The sequence below is a fragment of the Takifugu flavidus genome, chromosome 1 (assembly GCF_003711565.1).
Source record: "Takifugu flavidus isolate HTHZ2018 chromosome 1, ASM371156v2, whole genome shotgun sequence".
Classification (NCBI taxonomy): Eukaryota; Metazoa; Chordata; class Actinopteri; order Tetraodontiformes; family Tetraodontidae; genus Takifugu; species Takifugu flavidus.
Window position 1 is genome coordinate 15103790 of NC_079520.1, and position 20124 is coordinate 15123913.

Genomic DNA, 20124 nt, shown 5'->3' on the forward strand with positions numbered 1-20124 from the left:
TTGGTTTCCTCCACTGCGAGTGTTTGCTTCAGTGCCTGGAGAATGGGTTTTCTTGGCATCATAGGTCAAGCTGATCACTGGTTTTAGGCTGTAGGGTATCAGAAAAATGGATGTCAAATCGTCTCAGTGCCATCACTCTGTGAAGGGTATGGAACAGCATATGTGCTAAAATCTGTATGTTGTGCTTGATGCTTGTGGGAAAATATGTCTCTGACCCATTGGCAGCAGCCTGTGTCCAACAGATGACACAGACACGTGGTGAGGGAAGTCCTGGGAGTTGATTAAGTTTGCATTAAGCTATTTGCTCAAGAGAATTCTCATGTCAGGCCCTGGTTTACAGTTATTTCCTGTTTGCCATTGTATTTCTATTCGTTTTATTTTCTCTGATTAGTTCCTCGTCTTTAGTTCTATTATCTAAATGAATCCGTTTTGTCTGAAACTCCAGAGTCCGACTTCAGCTGTAACAGCTCTTTGTCCTCAGCAGAGAAGACAGTTAGTGTCCATATGGGTTTCCTAATGTTCCCAAACCAATGATCAGCTCAAGGTTACGACTTTGAAAAACAGACAATAAGTTTTCGGTAACACACAGACTGTAGATCAAAATAGGTCCCCATCTACATGAGGACTGTCCGAAAATCAGTGAATGTAAGTGGACTAATGTGCAGTGTGAAAAACCAAACATTAGACAACAATTTTAGTAGGCTTTATTTCACATTTTTGTCCTTCTAAATGCCAGTAACCCATCAACTAATTGCTCAGGACCACTCAGACAGGCTAAAATGTACAGCAAGACAAGACAGACAAAGGACGAGTGCAAGTGTCCAAGTCCTGCTGTTCGAGGAAAAATATGGTGAATTCTGCAAAAGGCTGGCCAGAAATGAGCCGCACTCGACGTGACCCTCGCGCAAGTCCACCAGAGAGGACACTGGGACACTTGGACTCAAATGCTGGTCCTTGCGACACGATGAAACATTGACCTTGTTCACCTGACCTCTCACCTCCAGAGGTGGGCGAAGGCAAACAGTGTCACAGTCACACAGGCACTTGAGAAAAATGACAAACACTTCCAATAAGGCACGACAGATAACTAAACACACTAACACAGTGGTCTTTGGGACACACAGCCGCTTACACCGAGCACAACTCTTGAAAGTACTTTTAAACGGGTTTTTTTCCTCAGTTTTACCTTCGTAACCAGATCAGCATTACACACGAAAACTTTTGACGATGCAGCCATAAGAGACAGATTTTTTTTCATATTTCTGTTGCATGTTAAGGGAAAATGTTTTTTTTTTTTTTTTTAATTTTATCTTCTTGATTTGGCAGCCAAACCCCTTTCCTAATAAAACACAAGCCACAGCACTTTACATTTTAGTGTTTCTTTTTAAATACAAGTGACAACTACAATAACCCTCAATACTCCCAAGTGCTTGCATTACAGAAAGGAACACAGCAGCAGTATAAACCGCTTACACACATGAAGGATTGTGTGTATTTGTGAGGCCTTTGCTTGAGCTGGGAACATTTACTTCAGATTGTGGCTTTTACTGTGCATCAACAGTTTTGCCTTGTAAAAAACTGGATTGACAGTTGCTTTTTGGTCTTGTGATATTCTTTGTTCACATAAAATACTCCAGAGCACCACAAAGGTACACACATTTATCATGTTTGCGCCAACCAATGGCGTAACTATAATCCAATGCTTGCTGGACCTCATCGAACAGCTATAGCCGCTTGAATATCTAAGCACCTACAGTCAGCAGAGGGATAAAGGAGACAACACACGTGCACATAAACACGCAGACACACACTAAAAGAAGGCCTACATGTAACCATAAGTGTATAAACTATTACAAATTTTTCTTAACTGAACTGAACTTGTTTTTTAGGATGATCTAGTTTCCTTCTCTTAAAGGCCGCGTGTATATTTGGCGACATCTACTGGTACCATTAGAGATTACACGCATTACATATCTTTCCTCAAGCCCCGTCACCTCAGTCCTGTGGCTGCTGGGGGCATCGACGCCTCCAGGCATTTCATCTTCTGAGACTTGGTATTCTAGGTAGATTTAGAAACTGGCAGGTGAAGCTCAAATGTTTATTTTTCTTAAAATTAAATAATAAATTATAAGTGATGAGTAATGGAGGTATTGAACTATATTCAAGTCTGCCTATCATTAGAGTTAGAAAAAAGCAACATTTCAGAGAACCAATTAGTTCAAATATCTTACTGAAAATTGAACAATGGCACATTGATTAGTTTGCAAGTTACATTGTATAAAATCATGGCTATGCATATCCTCTTTCATTAATGAATTATTTAAAACGTAGACAGTGGCCCATTGAACAACTTGTTTAAAAATTTGCTCCTTTTTTAGGGTAAAAGTGCCGTTCCAAAGCCAGATTTTGTAAGACCGCTGTCCATAACATACTGCAGCTACACTGTTTGTTGGCATGGCCTCATCACTACTGTCACTTTACTTCACTCCAAGTGCTTTTCATATCTGAAAATGTGTATATAGGGACTATGTGTGTAGTTTGATTTTAGCACACATATGTTTTTCATACAGGCTTGTCTACTGTCGAGCTGCTGTGACAAGTGAATTTCCCTGATGTGTGATCATTAAAGTTGATCTATGGTCTATTTTTATATCACTTGCAGATGACAAAACCAGTACAGTAATAAGTTTTATATGTTCTTCCTAATTTATCACCATGAAAATCACTGACGAGTGTACCAATCTGATGTGGCTGAAATGCAAAATAAGGTAGTGCAAAAAAAAAAGTATAAAAGTACAGTCCCTAAGCTCCTATGCTTTGCTTTGTTGTACGTGGTTCCATAAACCTCTCTGGTTAAATATAGGGTTGAATTTTTAACCCCCAACTTCCAAAAAAAGGTTATTGAGGGAGTGAACTTGATATTACGTTGGTGTGTATCCAGCATAATAACAAGTGGCATTTTCACATTTAGAAGTGCTGAGGGATGTGAGCTATTTTGCCACACTAATAAGGCCCTTCTTGTACGCCATCAGGCCCACTGCCGTTGCAGCGGACAAGACGGTGGAGACACCGATGAACTTCAGGAAACCACCAACGGAGGGCAGGTTTCTCTCCCAGAAGGTGGTGGGAAAAGGGAGTGCAGGTATCTCCTGTTGGGAGGACAGAAAGATGGGAGGTTATACGCACCCTACACAGAAACTGCATCTATTTACGGATAGCCCTACCAAGCACTCGGGCTCAGGTTGCCAGATCTGACTCTGGTGGAGTTTGCCCATGGCGCAGAGAACCTGAGAAGACACGGGGGTATTTACTCCTGTTGAGATTTCAAGTGCTGCTCAGTTTTCACCACAAAAATATTGGACAGTTATATCTACCATGTGCCTCAATAAATAAACAAAAGAGAGAGGGCCGGTTGTGCTGATAAGGGAGGGTGTTGCGGTCTCACCTCTCTGGCTGCTCGCTCTCCAGCCTGCACTGCACCCTCCATGTAGCCGCTCCACTCGGTGGCCGTCTCCGTGCCAGCGAAGTACAACCTGCCAACAGGCTGCCTCAGCACCCTACACATGGAAGAGGGCAGGAGATGAGAGGTTCATCTAAAGAGGCTGACCGCAGGACTTTGCTCGCAGTCTCACCTGCCAAACTGTGTCATGATTCCTGGGGGGAAATAGGCTGTGTAGCAGCCCCCAGAGTACTCCTCCTCACACCAGTTCTTTTCCTCATAGTGTACTGGCTGGCAGACAAATAAAGAGTTTCAAGAGCACAAATCTCTCAGGAGTAGTGCAGCAGTCGGTGTGTAACCTCACATGCAAAGCCTCTTCTGTGCCCAGCACTTTGGAGTAGATCTCACAGATCCTCTTTAGTCTAAAGGCAGCAGGAACAACAGTGTGGATGAAAACCATCGTGGAGCAGCGAGATGTTGAGGTATTAAACGTTTGGTGCGCCTACCTTTCCTCCTTGGGCAGCACGCACAGCTTTCTGCATTTGCGGGCAAGGATAAATCTAAAGAACACAGAAAAGATGTTATCCAAACTAATGGAAGCTATTCTGTTTAATCTTAGTTATATTAATTCAAAACTTTACATTTTCTTTACTAAACTAGAATAGTGTTTGCTGGTCATTTTCCTAGATTCTTACATTAAGCTGCTGAGCTGTCTGTCTTAAGTTGGAAATCGGTGTTTAATTAACAAATGACGTTAAATGAAGCAGTCAAGTATCACACTAGGTATCAAAATTGTACATTATTTCTTAGAAACCTCAAACACTATCCTGCAGACGAAGTGGAAAAAGACCACTCGGCATTCACAAGCCTGCATCTCTGATGTATGGGGCTGTATGAATGCCCATGGTGTAGGCAGTTACACATGAGGAAAAGCAACATAAATGCAGGAAAGGCATGTCCATGTTCTACAGCTAACTGTGCTCCCATCAAGATTATAGTTGGGTCTTTGTATTCACCCCATAATAGCTGGAGCACTCCCATCAGGCTTAGTGTCATCTAGTGTTAGGCCAATAGGAGCCCCCTCGTCCTCAATCACCATAGTCCCACAGAACCCTGACGACATAAGGATGTGGGAACAGTGTTAATCAGGGTAAAGCTTGTGTAAAGATGTGTTATTACACTCCCGTCTTACCCCTTTTCCTCCAGAAGTTCTCTTTATAGTAGACCATGCACTTGATGACAGAGCCCATGGGGACCCGGTGAATCAGCTGGTTCCTCAGTGGTGGAAGCTCAGGGTTAAAGTGGATCTTCAGATTCAGTCCAGGAGGTGTGGCCACAATCACATACTTGGCCTTAAGTCACACAGTTGCACACAGAAATAGAAATGAACAGAACAATAGGTGTTGCAGGACCCACGTCCGCCAGGAGATGGCAGCATAAAACCACATCCAACCTCTGCGATTCAGTGATTCCTCACTAAATCTTAGCACTCCACAAGGACTGGGTTTTCAGCAAATCCCGTTTTAAAATTTCATTATTTTAATTCATGAAAAGATTGAAAACTAAAAGCACCTGCAGTTAGATCCTCCTGACTACCAGTAGTTCAAATTTGTCCTCTGTGGAGGACAATTGTAAAGATGAATATCTCCCTCCCACAGCGTACTACTGCATTAACCCCCTTTGCACTGTGCAGAGGACATCTAGGACTTCTCAATGACACCAAATGTAAAGGGGCGGGGCTTTGGTACCGGTCACTTCCTCATTGTGGAGGTAGTTAAACTCATTCTTATGTTGACGTTTGGATAGTTTTTCTGGGACTTATTACTTCATTTGACATTTATTCCATTCCAATGTCCACTGCAGAGGAAGTTTTCTTCCCAAATATGTTTTCAGTATTCTAATTACTTTATAAGAGAGTGTGTAAGATTATCTATAAAGGAAATGAAAGCTAAAGTGGAACTGGCCCGTGCAATCTGACAATGTCCCAAAATCATGAAGAGAAGCATACACTGTAGATCTCATTATCCAGCGTCTTCACCAGCACCATGTCTCCGGTCTGATCGATGCTGTAGACGGGAGACTCCAGCTTCACCCGCTCTCCCAGCTCGCGGGCCATGCACTCACTGATCTGACTGGAGCCACCTTCAAACTTCCGCTCCTGCACAGAGAACATGCTGTTAGTCACACATGCTCACACACTCCTAAAACATTGGACTTTCAGAGTTTCCTTTGAACTCTGAAGTTTTACGGTCGAAGCTTCAACTCTGCAGGTCTAGTTTTTATTATTACACTCTAGGTCACTTGAAGTAAAGTTTGGAATTAGATCACAGACTGAGAACCCTTTTATCATCTCTCCATTACGCAGTATCTATGGCCGTGGAAACACTTATAGCACAGCTATCATCATCAGGGCCAGAGGTAAATACATCTTTACTACCGCTGCGTGTCCACTCTTCAGGATGTGACACTGCAGAGAGTCACTGAAGGATGAAACATGACACTACGGAAATTGAAATGATTTCATTATTCTGTTATTTGTTTAATTAAATCTCCTTTCCCTCTAAAGCAGATGCATTGCAAATGGAATTATGTGAGTGTGGAGCTGGATGCACACGGTCACACATACCTGGCCTCCATTACTGGTAGAGAAAATCCTCATTGTTCCTCCGCACTGCTTCACGTACCAGAGGAACCAGAGAGCTGACACTTCGTGGGGTTCAGAGGTCACGTTCACGTTGACGAACAGCGTGGCGAAGCGTTGAACCGTGCTTGGGAAGAACAGTAAACGCTGTTAATGACTCCTTCTCTTCCTGGTTGGTGCTATTATCATCAATAACAACAAGAATCATTACATCACAGTCATTTTCTACCTGGTCCAACAGATTTTGTCAAACAACTGCTGCATAGACATCTTGTCCCACTCTTCGGCATGTGGAGCTTTCCAGGGAGCTTCCTGGGGAATCTGCAGCACAGGACAAGGATGAAGAAGATGATGGAACAAAGAAAAAAGCAGAGCAACAGGGACAACCGGTGCTTTACCTCACTGCCCATCTTGTCTAGCGTCCTGAACAGGTTATTGAAGTCCATGATAACGATGGGGTTCCACATGGGAGGGAAGGAGGTGTGGAACGGGTAGGACTTTCCCTGATAGATCATACCAAACAGTCAGAATCTTAAAAACTATCAGCCAAGGAGTCAAACACAGCAAGACCACGAGCAAACATGGAGACAATTAGATTCAGTTGAAAAACAAATTGTGCACATTGATTTCCACACGTGATCACATGTGTGTAACAGCCACCATCCTATTGGGCAGCATGCAAAGGTGAACCCTAACCCTAACCTGATGCACAGAGACAAACCAGAACTCTGTACCTAAAATAAATGTTTGGTCAATGTCTTGTCCTGTCCTCTCTGCCTATGACCTCCCTCTTTCCTCATTTTGTCTCCCATCTACCCCCCTTAACCCTCAATCATGTGTCTCACCTGTGTCTAATAGCCCCGCTCTGTTGTATTTAAACCTGCTTCTCCCTCCATCCTGGACCAGACTGTCATTTGAGAAGCCCCACTGTAAACCCTTGTGTCCTGTTCTTCAAGTTTGATGAATATTGTTTGGATTATTGACCCCACTGTCTTCAGATCAGAGAATGTTGACAGCATTGTCCTCATGCACAGGTAGAAAGTCCTTTATCATAATTTATGGGTGCGACTTTTAACCCATGAATATCATTCTTACTGAAGGTGGTGAGTCTAGAGTTCCTCCACTCAATTATCGATTTTACGACGCCCACGTTGCTTCATAAACTAACAAGTGTATAAACGTTACGTAAAGATTACCTAACACAGGTCAGAAACTCTTTGCTGTGACCTCTTCACTGTGCAATCACATGGTGATATTGAAACACGTGACCTAGCTTTTAGCTCTCACCTAGCTAAAAATCAACTTTCACTCTTATATAGTGTATGTTTTATATGTGGCCACAGGTGTTGTGCTGACATGCTATTATGAGTCACTGTTTGCTGTGTGTATATTGGTTTTACTGTTAAATGATTTCATTCTACTCATACCTATATTGTATTTATTAGAATTATTATATTATTACTAGCAGATTGTATGTGCCTATGCAGCACTATAAGCACCAGCTGCCTGGAGTTTACTGCAAAACAAGTCAAATTTAAAGGATCTCATCACCATTAGAACTTTAAAAACACGAGAGGCCTTGAAGCAGCTACATATTGTGATTGTTTTCATGTAAATGTTGAGTTTTAATTAGTGCCATGGGTTTAATTGATTCTGCGACTATATTCAACTCCTGTTTAATTGAATCTGTTCTTTCACCTGCTGGCAGCTATCCCTTTCCCAAAAAATAAGAATTCCCATTGACGGCACTGTGGAAATGGGCAGGAAACGTGTAAGTCTGAGCGACCTCCGTGACCCACACAAGGTGTGATCCCTGACGAAAGCCAGTCGTGGCAGATCTGAGCAACCACCTTTGTGCTGTATTTGAAAAGAGAGCAATTCATCTCTGCTTCAATCAGTCTTTTTAATTCTATCTCTCTTAATTGCCCCCAGGGGTAATAAAGTCACTTTGTAGTGGAGTGATAACCTTTTTCGAAGTAAATGATGTTGAATTTTCATTTGTCACGTTGCCTGTGTTGCTTTGGTTTTTATCTCACTTGAATGTTTAAATGACATTTGTTTTTTTTCCACCCAAAATACTCATTGCTAGTAACAAGGTTCCCCTGGTGACAACCTGCTAAATATGTGGAAGATCTTAAAGCCTCTTAAACCCTCACAGATCAACCAAACTCTTTGGGTCAGTCTTTTGTTTACGTGCGCGCCCAATTAGTACCCTCATTATTCCAGATTTACTATTTTTCTGGTGCACAGCAAAACATGCAGCGACTCAACGACCGCCCAAAACCAGGGGAGAGAATTGCAACAGAACAGAAGAGAACGTTTCACCGTATTGCTGCATTGACCCAATAATTGACTGTTGCTGTGTAACAGCAGGCCTGTCACCATGGTAATGCTAACCCAGCAAATACAGATCGAGCGCTGCAGGAGAAACCAAATGTGCTTCCACATCAGTGAGCAGTGACTCACTTAAACACAGGTGCTACAGTATCTTCCCACCACAGCACATCAGCTGACAATACGGCATTTAACATGTTAAGTTACACAAGTTCAAATGAGAACGTTTGGAGATACCAGCTAATTTGAAAGGGTGTGTATTATATTGAAAAGAATATTTAAAAATGATGTCCCAGGTGATCACAAAGGTTACTTCTCACACAGCCAGAGGCTGCTTCTGTGGTTTGAGGAGCAACAAAACATGTTCTTTATTGATTTATTGATAATAAAAGGCTCCTTCACTATCTCTAATGATATTATGTCCTCATTAGTGAGTGGCAGGTACCTGCGGGGCATAAATTTGCCTATGCAGGAAACCATTACTGACCATCAGGATTAAAAACTGCTACAGAAAAGCTGATTAGGTGTCAGACCTTTACCCAGTTTGATATCTTTCTGTTGCTCATTTATCAGCTTCAGTATTCTTTGCTCTCTCTCACCGCATTGAGAGAGAGAGACAAGTGAATTTGCATGTAGAGGGTAGATTTTTCATGCCTCCTCTGCCTTTATTTACTCAAAAACTTAAGGAGAATGTGACCAATAACACTTTAAAAATGGCCTGAAGACAATAAATGTGCATTTTTTTCCCCAGGCAAATCATTAGCTTGGTTTTTACAAGCCACTTTTAACTGTCAGTGGGTTCACCTGTCTTTCACCTGTCTCTACTCCGAGCTCTTTTCCTCTTATATGGTGCTGTAACTCTCTTCCAACCTGCAAGGTTGTTTCTTTAAAAATGGGGACATATTTCTTATTTGGACGGTTGGTCAAGTTTGACAAATTGTCAGTGATTTCAATATCAGTGTGTGTTATTCAGTCCAAGGTCGTCCTTTTGGACGCGAGAGGCTCAATTCTTAAGTCCTCCTTCTGGTATGAAACACTTTCACACTATCTCGAGCATTTAAGTCAACAGATCTGCTTTTATTTGATGTAGCAAAAACATCAGTGGAAGAAAAAGGTGACTGAGCCTTGGATCCAACTGAACCTGTTGTCACTACTGTCCAAACCTGTTGAACGGGGAGATTAAAATTACCACCAAAGGCCTTATTTTCTCTGGCTTTTGACTCAGGCTGAGCTGTGTGGCCCTATATCATATTTTCTATGTCTTTTATTTATTTTGTGTTTATTAAATCTGCAATCTAATGTGCTTTCCATGTTCAACACTTAAAGAGATACTACCTAACACCAGGCCCCTCATGTTCAAAACGCCAGAAGAAAAGGAGGAGAGGCCGTTGGGACAGAAAGCAAGAAAAGATCAGACAGAAAAGCAACTTCCAGTGAAACACACAATAAAACTAAGTGAATACCAGCGATGTCCATGTGCATGAGAAGGATGCTGTGGTTGACTGTATCATACTGGAATCACACTTAAACAACCTTGCCTCTGAACTAAGGACCTCCTTGGGAAACACCCACACAAAGTCGAATTAGGGCCCATATTCGCACAAGGATGCGCACTCCACAACCGAAGACTCTATACACGTGACTCCACGGTGAGGACCACCAGAGTGGTTTCACTCAGCCCTGTTGGGAGATGGGCCTGCACACAGGGATGAGGTGGAACATCATGCTGACCCTCCCCTGGTGGAGAGGGTATGTATGGACTCACTATTAATACAATATTAAAGAGTAATGCTCTCTTTCTTTGTGTGTCTCTCACTGTCAATGCTGTCTTTTTCCTGCTCTTTCATCTGCCTTATTAGATAGGTAGAATAAGGGATGGAAATAAGGACAATGATGCTTAATAAGCCTCTTTTATTCTTCTTTCCTTGTTTGCTTATGCTACCCTTTCAATCACTTAGGACTACTAAATACAGTTTGGGCCCCCCCTCTGAGGTTGTGTAATAACGGACTCTGACACACAAAATTATCTTGGTGGCATGTCCTTCATTTGCCCATGAGAGCCAAGTGTTAACTTGATTTCCAAACACAGATTTTTTCATAGTATTCATAGTATGCAATTGTATGAAATAAATCAAATGTAAAAAATAGGCTGTGCAAAAATATGGGAACCTTTGTCATTTTGTTGCTTTGGTGGCCTGTAACTCATCACAAGATAATTGGACACACAACGTTGGTTTGGTGAGCTCGTTAAGCCTTGAACTTAATGACAAAAGGTATTTAAGGTGGCCAAATGCCAGTTCTCATTCTGTTTGACTGTCCTCTGAAGCTGCAACATGGGAGCCTCAAAATAACTTTCTGATGACCTCAAAACCAAGATTATCCAGCATTATGGTTTAGGGGAAGGTTACAAAAAGCTGTCCAAAAGATTTCAGCTGTCAGTTTCCACTGTCAGGAACATTGTGAGGAAATGGAAGGCCAGGGGCACAGTGGTAGGCCAAGGAAAATTGCAGAGAGGCAAAGACGAAGGATGGTCAGATTGGTTAAAAACAACCCACAGACCACCTCCAAAGACTTGCAAGGATATCTTGCTGCAGACGGTGTCGCTGTGCATCGGTCAACGATACAGCACAATTTGCACAAGGAAGGGCTGTACGGAAGAGTGATGCGGAAGAAGCCTTTTCTTCACAGTCACCACAAACTGAGTCGCCTGAGGTATGCGAAAGAACATTTGGACAAGCCAATATCATTTTGGAATAAGATACTGTGGACTGATGAAACAAAAATCTAATTGTTTGGTCACATCAAGAGGCGATATGCATGGCAGCAAAAGAACAGAGAATCCGAAGAAAAACACCTGCTTCCCACAGTAAAATTTGGTGGTGGTTCCATCCTGCTGTGGAGCTGTGTGGCCAGTGCTGGTACTGGGAATCTTGTTAAAATTGAGGGTCGCATGGATTCCACTCAGTATCAGCAGATTCTTGAGAATAATGAGAGTCTGTCACAAAGTTGAAGTTGTGCCGGGGATGGGTGTTTCAACAAGACAATGATCCCAAACATTGCTCAAAATCTTCCCGAGCATTCGTGCAGAGGAACAAGTACAATGTTTTGGAAAGGCCATCCCAGTCCCCAGATTTGAATATCACCGAGAATCTGTGGGATGACTTGAAGCAGGCTGTCCATGCTCGGAGTCCTTCAAACATCACTGAATTGCAGAGGTTTTGCCAGGTGGAATGGGCCAAAATACCATCATCCAGGATCCAGACACTCATCCAGGCTGTTATTTTTGTAAAAGCAGGCTCTACCAAACACTAATATGATTTTTCTATTAAGGTGCCCAAATTAATGCACAGGCCTTTTTTTGTTTTGTGGCATATTGCACATTTCCTGTTAACCCAATAAACCTCATTTCACTGCTGAAATATGATTGTGTTCATCAGTTATTTGATATATCAAAATTAAGTTGTGAATTAAAACACCCAATGATTGGTGAATAAAAATAATGGCAATTGTCAAGGGTGCCCAAACTTTCTCATACCACTGTAACTTAAGGCAAAGATTATATCTCCATCTGTTAATCCTGAGGAGGGAAGGTTGGGTGGGAGCTCTATACTGTCGATGTTAAGAGGAATCCATTTTTTTCTGAATTTGGCATTCCTGACCTGTGTTCTGTGTACAGACGGTGAAGCTAGTTTGAATGTTTTAAGGTTCAGAAAACATTAATGCTGAGAGAAAAATCCATACAACAGTCTTGCACAGCGAGCCTAAAATATCCAGAGCAGACTCACGTGGACATAATGAACCAGGTTCTCCTCCTCGTTGACTTTGTAGGTTTTAATGCCGTACTCCTTCGCCAGTCGCAGGATGCGGTTTTGAGTAGGTCCAACGTAAGCCCCACCCAGATCAACCCATTTTGTCTCCTTATTCTGGAATAAAAAGAACAAAAACAAAATATTTTTTTACAAGATTATAAAGAAAAAAAACCCCATCATTCTTGTCAAATTAAAACTGATTTTTTACAAACCTCATTATTTAAAACCCTGAAGAGTAAAAGTACTCATGATGCCAACATTGTCAATTCACCTGGGTGAAGTCTATGTGTTTCAAGTAAATCTAGTATAACACCTGCATCTATGGGCTCTAGTGTGGTTCAGCATTTTCCCTCTACAGTTGCTACATGAAGACAAAAAAACATCCCAAGCAACTCTGAGAGAAGATCTTTGGAAATTAAAAGTCAGGAAACAATCTGATCCTAGAGCCGAGTGTCCTCAGAATCTGGGCAAGAAGAAGTCTGGTGAGGACGGCCACCAAGACGCCTACAACCACTCTCAAGCTGTAAAGCCGAGGAGTTTATGCACATCCTTTGTTACACTGCATATCATTCAGTTAATCATCGTCATCAACATTCAGTTTTTGCTATGACAATAAATAATAACTGCTCATGACCTGATTTTGTGATTAACACAAATAATCAGGTACAAATCTGAATATTTTGTTGGAAAAATGACTGTCTTCTGTGTATATAATCTTGATTGCCTACACTACAGTGGAAGAAGACGGGCCCCACTCTTACCCGCACAGTGAAGGTGCGGCCCCCGACCCGGTCCCTAGCTTCCAACACGACAGGATTCAGTCCAGTGGCCTTCAACAGTTTGGCTGCACTCAAACCTGCAGATGAACAGACCATGTTAGGAAGGCACCGAATAGGTTTACTGCTTTGTGAAGGACTATTGAGTCATTTAAACAACCGAGTTAAGTGTTGAGCAGCAACCAAAATGAAAAAAGATGAGCAGCACTCGGGAAAAACAGAAAACCACTTCAGCAAATCATAACCTGGCTGACCTGCTGCTCATGGGATCCAAAATGTGGAGTCATACTATGACACACAACAAATGATAAACTTCATTACATAAAAGCTTTTATGTGCTGACCTAAGGCCATCTCTGATTCAATAAGATGCAACATAAATGTACATTATGCTGACATATACCTCTGGAGCTCTGGACCATGTCAGTAAAAAAAGATATAGAATGCACTCTGGAGAGCACAGAGATAGAGAAGAGTGGTGCATCACCCAGACCACATATCACAAAATCAGGGGACTTTGTTGATGTTTTAGGTCTATTCCTGTGCAGGTCTCTCATGCATATAGTATAAGAACACGTAGCTTCAGTGCTCATTAGAATAGTGGCAAGCAGCGCTTTGTGATTCACCAATGCTATAGATTTGTTTTTGGCACTTTATTCAAAATGTTAAATGTTACTAATAAGATTTATAAGTGAATCCGTACTTCTCACTGCCCTGCTGGGGGCGTACATCACCGAGACAGTGTTCTGCCAAAGACTACAGGAAAGTTGTAACTTTGTCTTTAACCTCACACAGGTGAAGCACGTAGTGCATGAACAATGTTGTCTTATGAGCTTAAAAAATATCCCTAATTATGGTTAAACAAAAATTAAAAGAGTAATTTCTGCATTGTCATCCTGGGCGTAGACTGATTAGCAAATATTTAACAGCTCATCTCACTGGTTATTTAACGAGGGTTGTGACCAGAGGCAGCGTCATGCCCCGATTCCCCAAGCAGAGATGTAACATCAAACCACTTCAATAGAATCAACAAGTAACACATGAAGAGGTTCAACACACAGGAATAACCGAAAATACAGGTAGCAAAAATGAACAAAGTCACGAATGCAGAACTGCACCGTTTTGGCTGTCAACAGTAGCAGCATGAGTGGTTCAACTACCATAGTCACATGGTGCCTCAAATGTGATTCATTTTAATGTAAAGCTGCTGGACTATTTCTCTTTTTTCCCCCTCCACATAAAGTTATATTGCAACCTTTTTAATTTTCTTCAGAAAAAAAAACAGAAGACAGCTCAAAAGATCATCTCCTATCTCCCCACTGCTGTTTGCAGCTCATGCACACTGATAGCTGACCAAACCGGGGACAAAGACCAGAGCACTGCCGTGAAGCACATAGCTGAGGCCTCACAGAACACGCTCTGGCTTCTTACATCTGTTTTTAGGGTTTCCTTAAGGGACGTAGGAGCTAGATGGACGTCTGTGCCAGGACTGGTTTGGCAGCAAACGGGAGACCAACACAGTATTGACAGGGGGTCATTGTGTTGTTTTGTTTTTGTGTTGTGTTGTTGATTGATGTAAAAAAAACTGGCAGGTAGCTGCAATGGCAAAATGAACCATGAACCCCCGCTATGTTGTGCAACAGAAAAAGTGCAAAGAACCCCCATAAATAAATGACAAAGAAGAGTTAGGCAAGCACAGCGGCATGGGAATACTCTGTGAATCTGCAGGATCATGACTGTTTAGACCTCTCCTAAATATTTTAGCCACACCAAAGTTGTGTAAGCAGAACCTTTACAGTGACTGAATACTGTAAAATGACTTTATTAACCATAGTTTACTCTTTGCTTAGCATATTTCTGCCCTTTGCCTGCCCTCACCACGCTGGGCACCTCAGTAATATTTCATGAAAGGCATAATAAAGATCTGATTCTCCCCCATTCGTGAGCTTTACCATTTCACTTGTGAAATCAAACTCTGCCTGGAGGCATTTGAAACGGTGGAGAAAGGCCAGCTATTCTGGGAGAGAACGCTGATTTCTGCTCCTTTCCTGTCACTGTGACTACTGGGAGCATTAACAGCTGAACGCAGGCTACCTGCTAAACGATTGCCAGCTGTGCATGCATTCCTATACGAGCAATTGGCTCATTTATGTGCACATCTGAAAATATATTTGCATATCCCAACGATTCCCAAACGCCCAGCCTGTTCCCTGCCGATGGTCAAGACCTATGTACAGTACATATAATGCGTCATTGCAAAAAAACAAAGCCGAGCTCGCATGCACAACTACCAGAGTCCAGAATCCTCCCTCACCCCACCTCAGGACGCAGATACGCAACACTGAGAAGCAGCAGTCTGATCCTGGCCTCATCGAACAGGCAGAACATGGACTTTGTTGAGAGTCGACACCTTTTGTTTGCCATTCTTGACCTGTGTGCTCCCTAATGTGGGGTTATTGTTCTTCTGATGCGCAGGCATCAGCTGGGGAATAAGTCGGTGCTGTGAAACATGATTTCCCCAGGGATAATAAAGTCTTAACTCTCACTCAGCCACTGTTTTGTGCACTTCTTATACTTTCAGAACAGATCTTGATGTCCAGTATTTCTGCAGTCCAATGTTTTCTGATTCAATTCAAAATTCCATTAGAACAGTTGTTTAGAAATGTGTGCATTGTTTATAAACGTCTCTCTCTCTCACTCACTCACACTCTCACACACACACACTAAGCTATCCACAAACATGCACCTGGATATCAGTTTGCATGACCTCACATCTGTGCCTGAAGATATGATGTAAATAAGCATTAATGGGCTCAATAGAATTAGAACAGGTTCCTCTGTAAGGTATCATATAACCATCAGCTGGCGCTGGGGGAACACGTACAGTGCACCAATCAAATGCAGTCTGAATAAAGGGGTTTGGATCGAGTCTGCCACAACTGTGTGTGAGAGAGAGAGAGAGGGATCTGGGCTGAAACTCAATGCAGCTATTCCACCTCAGCAACAGCTGGTGGAATAGGCGGCTGCTTTGGCACTACATGTCTGAGCCTGTGGTGGACACAATGTCCTCCTGTGGGACAATGTCTTGTGATGAACTAGACTGTGAACTTTTTTTTAGCTCTGCCCAGGTTGTTTTTTTGTTCAATCTATTGCTTCAGATTGTCACGTGTGAGTGTGATAAGATTATTCTTTACTTCTGGAATATTAATTACATTTTTTGTGTATGTGAAAAACTGCCACACCATGAAGTCCACATCAGCTAGATTTGATGTGTTTTACAGGTTTGCCTCCATGTTTACGCCCCTTGTTTCTGTTTTTCTTGTCTACGTTTATCCCTCCCTATGTTAAGAGGCCTCCTCTGTCCGGCTGTTGTCACAAAGTGTTGATTTTGTCAGAAAGTTCCAGCAGCCCTTCAGGATCGTCAGACTTATGCCGGAGGGTTAAAAAGTTACAACTGTTGTATTAAATTTGTATTCAAATCAAGAAACGTTACGTTAGGAGAAAGGCCGGCATCAACACCGAGAGACAAGAGCATTCACCATCACGCTGCTACGGCTGCTCCTGGGCTTGACGTTGATTGTTATATGTGAAGCTCACTGCAGCCCAGTAAAGGGCAGCAGGCGAAACAAATTGTGTAATTACAAGCTCCTAATGTGACACAACAAGGCAGAGCGGAGGAAATGCAGCGGGAGGCTGTCTGCCTGTCTTATCGGATTTCTCTCGAGCATTTGTTAGCCCCCGTCTCGATGCAATTTACACCAACAAGGACCTAAAACTTTTATTGGCTGTCAATCCCAGCGATCGCCGGGGGAGTGGTGAAAACACACCAATGGGTTGCCAGTCCATCGCGCACACACACACACACACACACACACTGGGGGGATTTAGTGTCTCCAAACATTTTAATGTCCCTGTTTATTGTTGGAAACTGCATGAAAGATGCAAAATTCCCATTGCAAGAGCTCAGACCCGGAATCAAACCCTGAACCTTTTGGCTAAGACTGTTTGATGACTGTCCTGATCCACTACAGCAGGATGGAGCTTGATTTTTTCGATCCAAAGACAGAAACCATAACCACTGTACTAGGTAAGTGACCCAAACTGATGCTCCTACTAACACAAATACTAGTTAGAACAAGAACAGAGGCTACTAAATACGGCTACTAAAGAAAAAGAAGGTTGGCATTCTTAAACATTTTGCAACTGCTGAAAGAGCCACTGAAGCCAACTGGAGCGCTGCAGTGCCAAATGTGCCGAACCATTCGCTGATGGTGAACATGTACAGGCAGCTATATTAACTCAATTCTACTGCCATAGCAGAATACTGAGACATGACTACCAGAGCACAGATACACACTGTGGGATACACATGAAGCATTTCCCTATTTCAAGAACTAACAAGGTCTATTATCCTGTTTTAATTATTCTACTGGTGAGCTGGCGACTCCACCAGCATGCACCTCACCTCCTGCCTGCAGCGCCCCACAATCCAGCAAGGGCAAAGCAGTGCATGGATGGAATTATACAGCCACGCACTGTTTAGTGGCACTGTATACAAAAGGTGCACTAAAACGTGCGGCTCCACTGGCACTGGTGCGATATGAGTTTGTTTTTGTTAACGAGACAAGTTTGTGAAAAAAAATCGCAATTTTTCCGAGAATGTATCTCCCATTGGAATGCAGCGTGATATACAAGATCCAGAGCCTGGAGAATGCAGGAAGCACTGCAAGTTTATCTCTGTAATCAATCACAGACAGGAACACAGAACCCCCGTTGCTGATGGGGATTCTGTGTTCCAGGCATGGACTTTCCCTCCATTTTGTGATTTTGCATTGCTTTGCTTATGTGGTGAGACTGGAGGGTCACGTGAATGAAGGTTTTGCAGAAATGCAGACTGTGCATGAACCATAAAAATTAGATCAGGGCTTCCTGCTACACAGATGATAGTTATAGTTGATAAGAATGCTTCTCTACATGTGTAGGGACACACACAAACAGGACACAACAAGCAATATTTCCATTTATGGAAACACACGAGGAGGTGCGCATGGAGCATCACACATAAAAGTAAACCAATTCACAGATCTATGGACAAGATCTTCAATGGATTATCATTACCAGGCAAAATGGAGTTTAACACCAAATGCATGTATCACACGGGTCAGCTGGCCAGCTGCAAAGGATACATGCTGATTACAGGTTCCTCAAAGCGGTCATCGGGTCACATGTTCGTCTGAGAAACGCAACCATAATTATCTATGATATATCCACGCCCCTCTCTTATGTAATGCAGAGTATGTCCTGCCTGATTAGCTGTTACTTAACAGGCAGCGCCGTTGCCGTACAGCGGTGGACAGGAAGACATGAGGGTGATCAGGCACGACGGTGCATCAAGAACAAGGTGTGTTGCAGACGACGAAGGCTCCCCTGCTGCAGAGGCTGCACAGTTCAGTGGCCGCAGAGCCACCAACGTCCAGCAACAGTTGTCTCATGCAGTAGATCGCGACCACCGTCTGCAAAAAAACCACTGCAAAAAAACCCCAACAACAACAACCACGCGTCAAAACCGAGCTGAGCGTTATCCACCCACCTGATATTCCTCCGCCGACCACTATAACGTCGTAGGGCTCGCTGGCTGCAGTCATGACGGCGCGTGTGGTCTGTGCGACTACTGGCTGATCTCGCCGCAGAAGGCGCAGGCTGCGCCCCTTAAACTGACCGGGCTGGCACCGTCCCACCAGGCTCCGCCCACAGACACCAGAGCCGCAGCCCTGCTGGATTATTGGGGATGTTTTATCCGCGGCGAGTCAGCGCTGCTTCTGGTGACTGTCTGAAGGTGCTGCTGTGGCTGAAGGCTCGCAAACTGTGCGTGTTAAAATGGGATTTTCCATAATATAAACCTTTGCTAATATGAGTTATGCCATACGTCAATATTAATTTAGATTAGATTAGATGGATCTGTTGGGGGACTGAGCTGAGAAGCAGAGGGCTCTAGGTTCAAGCCCCAAGTTCAAGTGTTCTGGTAGTAGGGGAAAGTGGCAGGACACCTTCAGAGCACTGCCAAGGTACTTTTGAGCAAGATACCAAAGCCACAAATGCTTACATAGGGCCCTGCGATGAACTGGCAACTCTTCACCCATATCTGCACCCTCCCCACGACCCCATGAACCCTCCTGTGTGTGTGTGTGTGTGTGTGTGTGTGTGTGTGTGTGTGTGTGTGTGTGTGTGTGTGTGTGTGTGCGCGCGCGTGTGTGTGCTCTCTGGTGTTCAATATCCTTGTAACGCTGACCTGGTTATGCCATAGATCAGCCAATAATAGACCTTCAAAAACATTTTAAAGGGAGCACAATGCAAAGAAAAGCATTCAGATAGCATTAATTGTGTTCAACATGGAACTAGCAGCATCTTCAGAGGGAGCGGAGAGGCTTTTACAAATGTGAGGTCTGGGAATGGTTTGTGCATCTTGTCCAGTTGGCAGATGACTGCCGTAATTTCCCCTCCTTCTCGTCAAATCTCTGTGGCCTTGATGGATAAAGATGGTTGGACGGCATCTATAAAGATGATTAAACACTTCTTAGGCCTGGTCTTTTACCAAAGCTTCATCCATGGGTTCATTGGCCACTGTTAAGTCTCTATTTGTTGTAACAGCTGGTCAGCAAAGGAAAGGATGGCCTGGTGTGAGCTGCAGGGGTGCACAGATAGTTTGGGGGGGGCAGGTGCTCAGAGAAAAATAAGGGCAGATTGTGTGCCATGTGGAATCGTGTTGTATTTATGATTGATTTTGGCCAGTGTTGAGCGGCTGCTCAGCTGCTTGCTGCAGTTTGAGACAGAGTATTTCACAACCAAGATGAATAAATGCAAGTTATAGTTTGGCAACCAACTTTGGCAACCAAACTTAGGAGGCAAACAATACCCTCAATTCATTGACCTGGTACCTGGCTGGTGGGGCAGGGGAGGATGGCTGCAGCTGTGCAGCACTGCTGCTTTTAGCTTCTAGATCTATGTGTCTGTGCACGCCACAGAGTGCCGGCATGTTCATGGCCGCTGTGGATTATAGCCCTGCCAGAAGAGGGCAGCAGAGAGCTAAACATTCATAATCAAAAGACAAATGGAAACCAGTCTCTTT

At 43.2% G+C, this 20124-nt stretch overlaps 1 protein-coding gene across 1 annotated transcript; it reads right to left on the bottom strand.

Moving 5' to 3' along the window:
* Window positions 1-688: 688 nt before the first annotated feature.
* On the bottom strand, window positions 689-18770 carry mao (monoamine oxidase). The gene is made up of 15 exons (XM_057033566.1): window positions 18589-18770; window positions 12985-13079; window positions 12200-12337; window positions 6479-6583; window positions 6310-6401; window positions 6066-6207; window positions 5448-5597; window positions 4632-4791; window positions 4456-4552; window positions 3946-3999; window positions 3804-3861; window positions 3633-3730; window positions 3446-3557; window positions 3225-3287; window positions 689-3149 (listed from the first exon to the last, which is right to left on the bottom strand). The coding sequence occupies exons 1-15, from the start codon at window positions 18641-18643 to the stop codon at window positions 2991-2993; spliced, it is 1578 nt and encodes a 525-aa protein (XP_056889546.1). The 5' UTR covers window positions 18644-18770; the 3' UTR covers window positions 689-2990.
* Between the last annotated feature and the right edge of the window lie 1354 nt (window positions 18771-20124).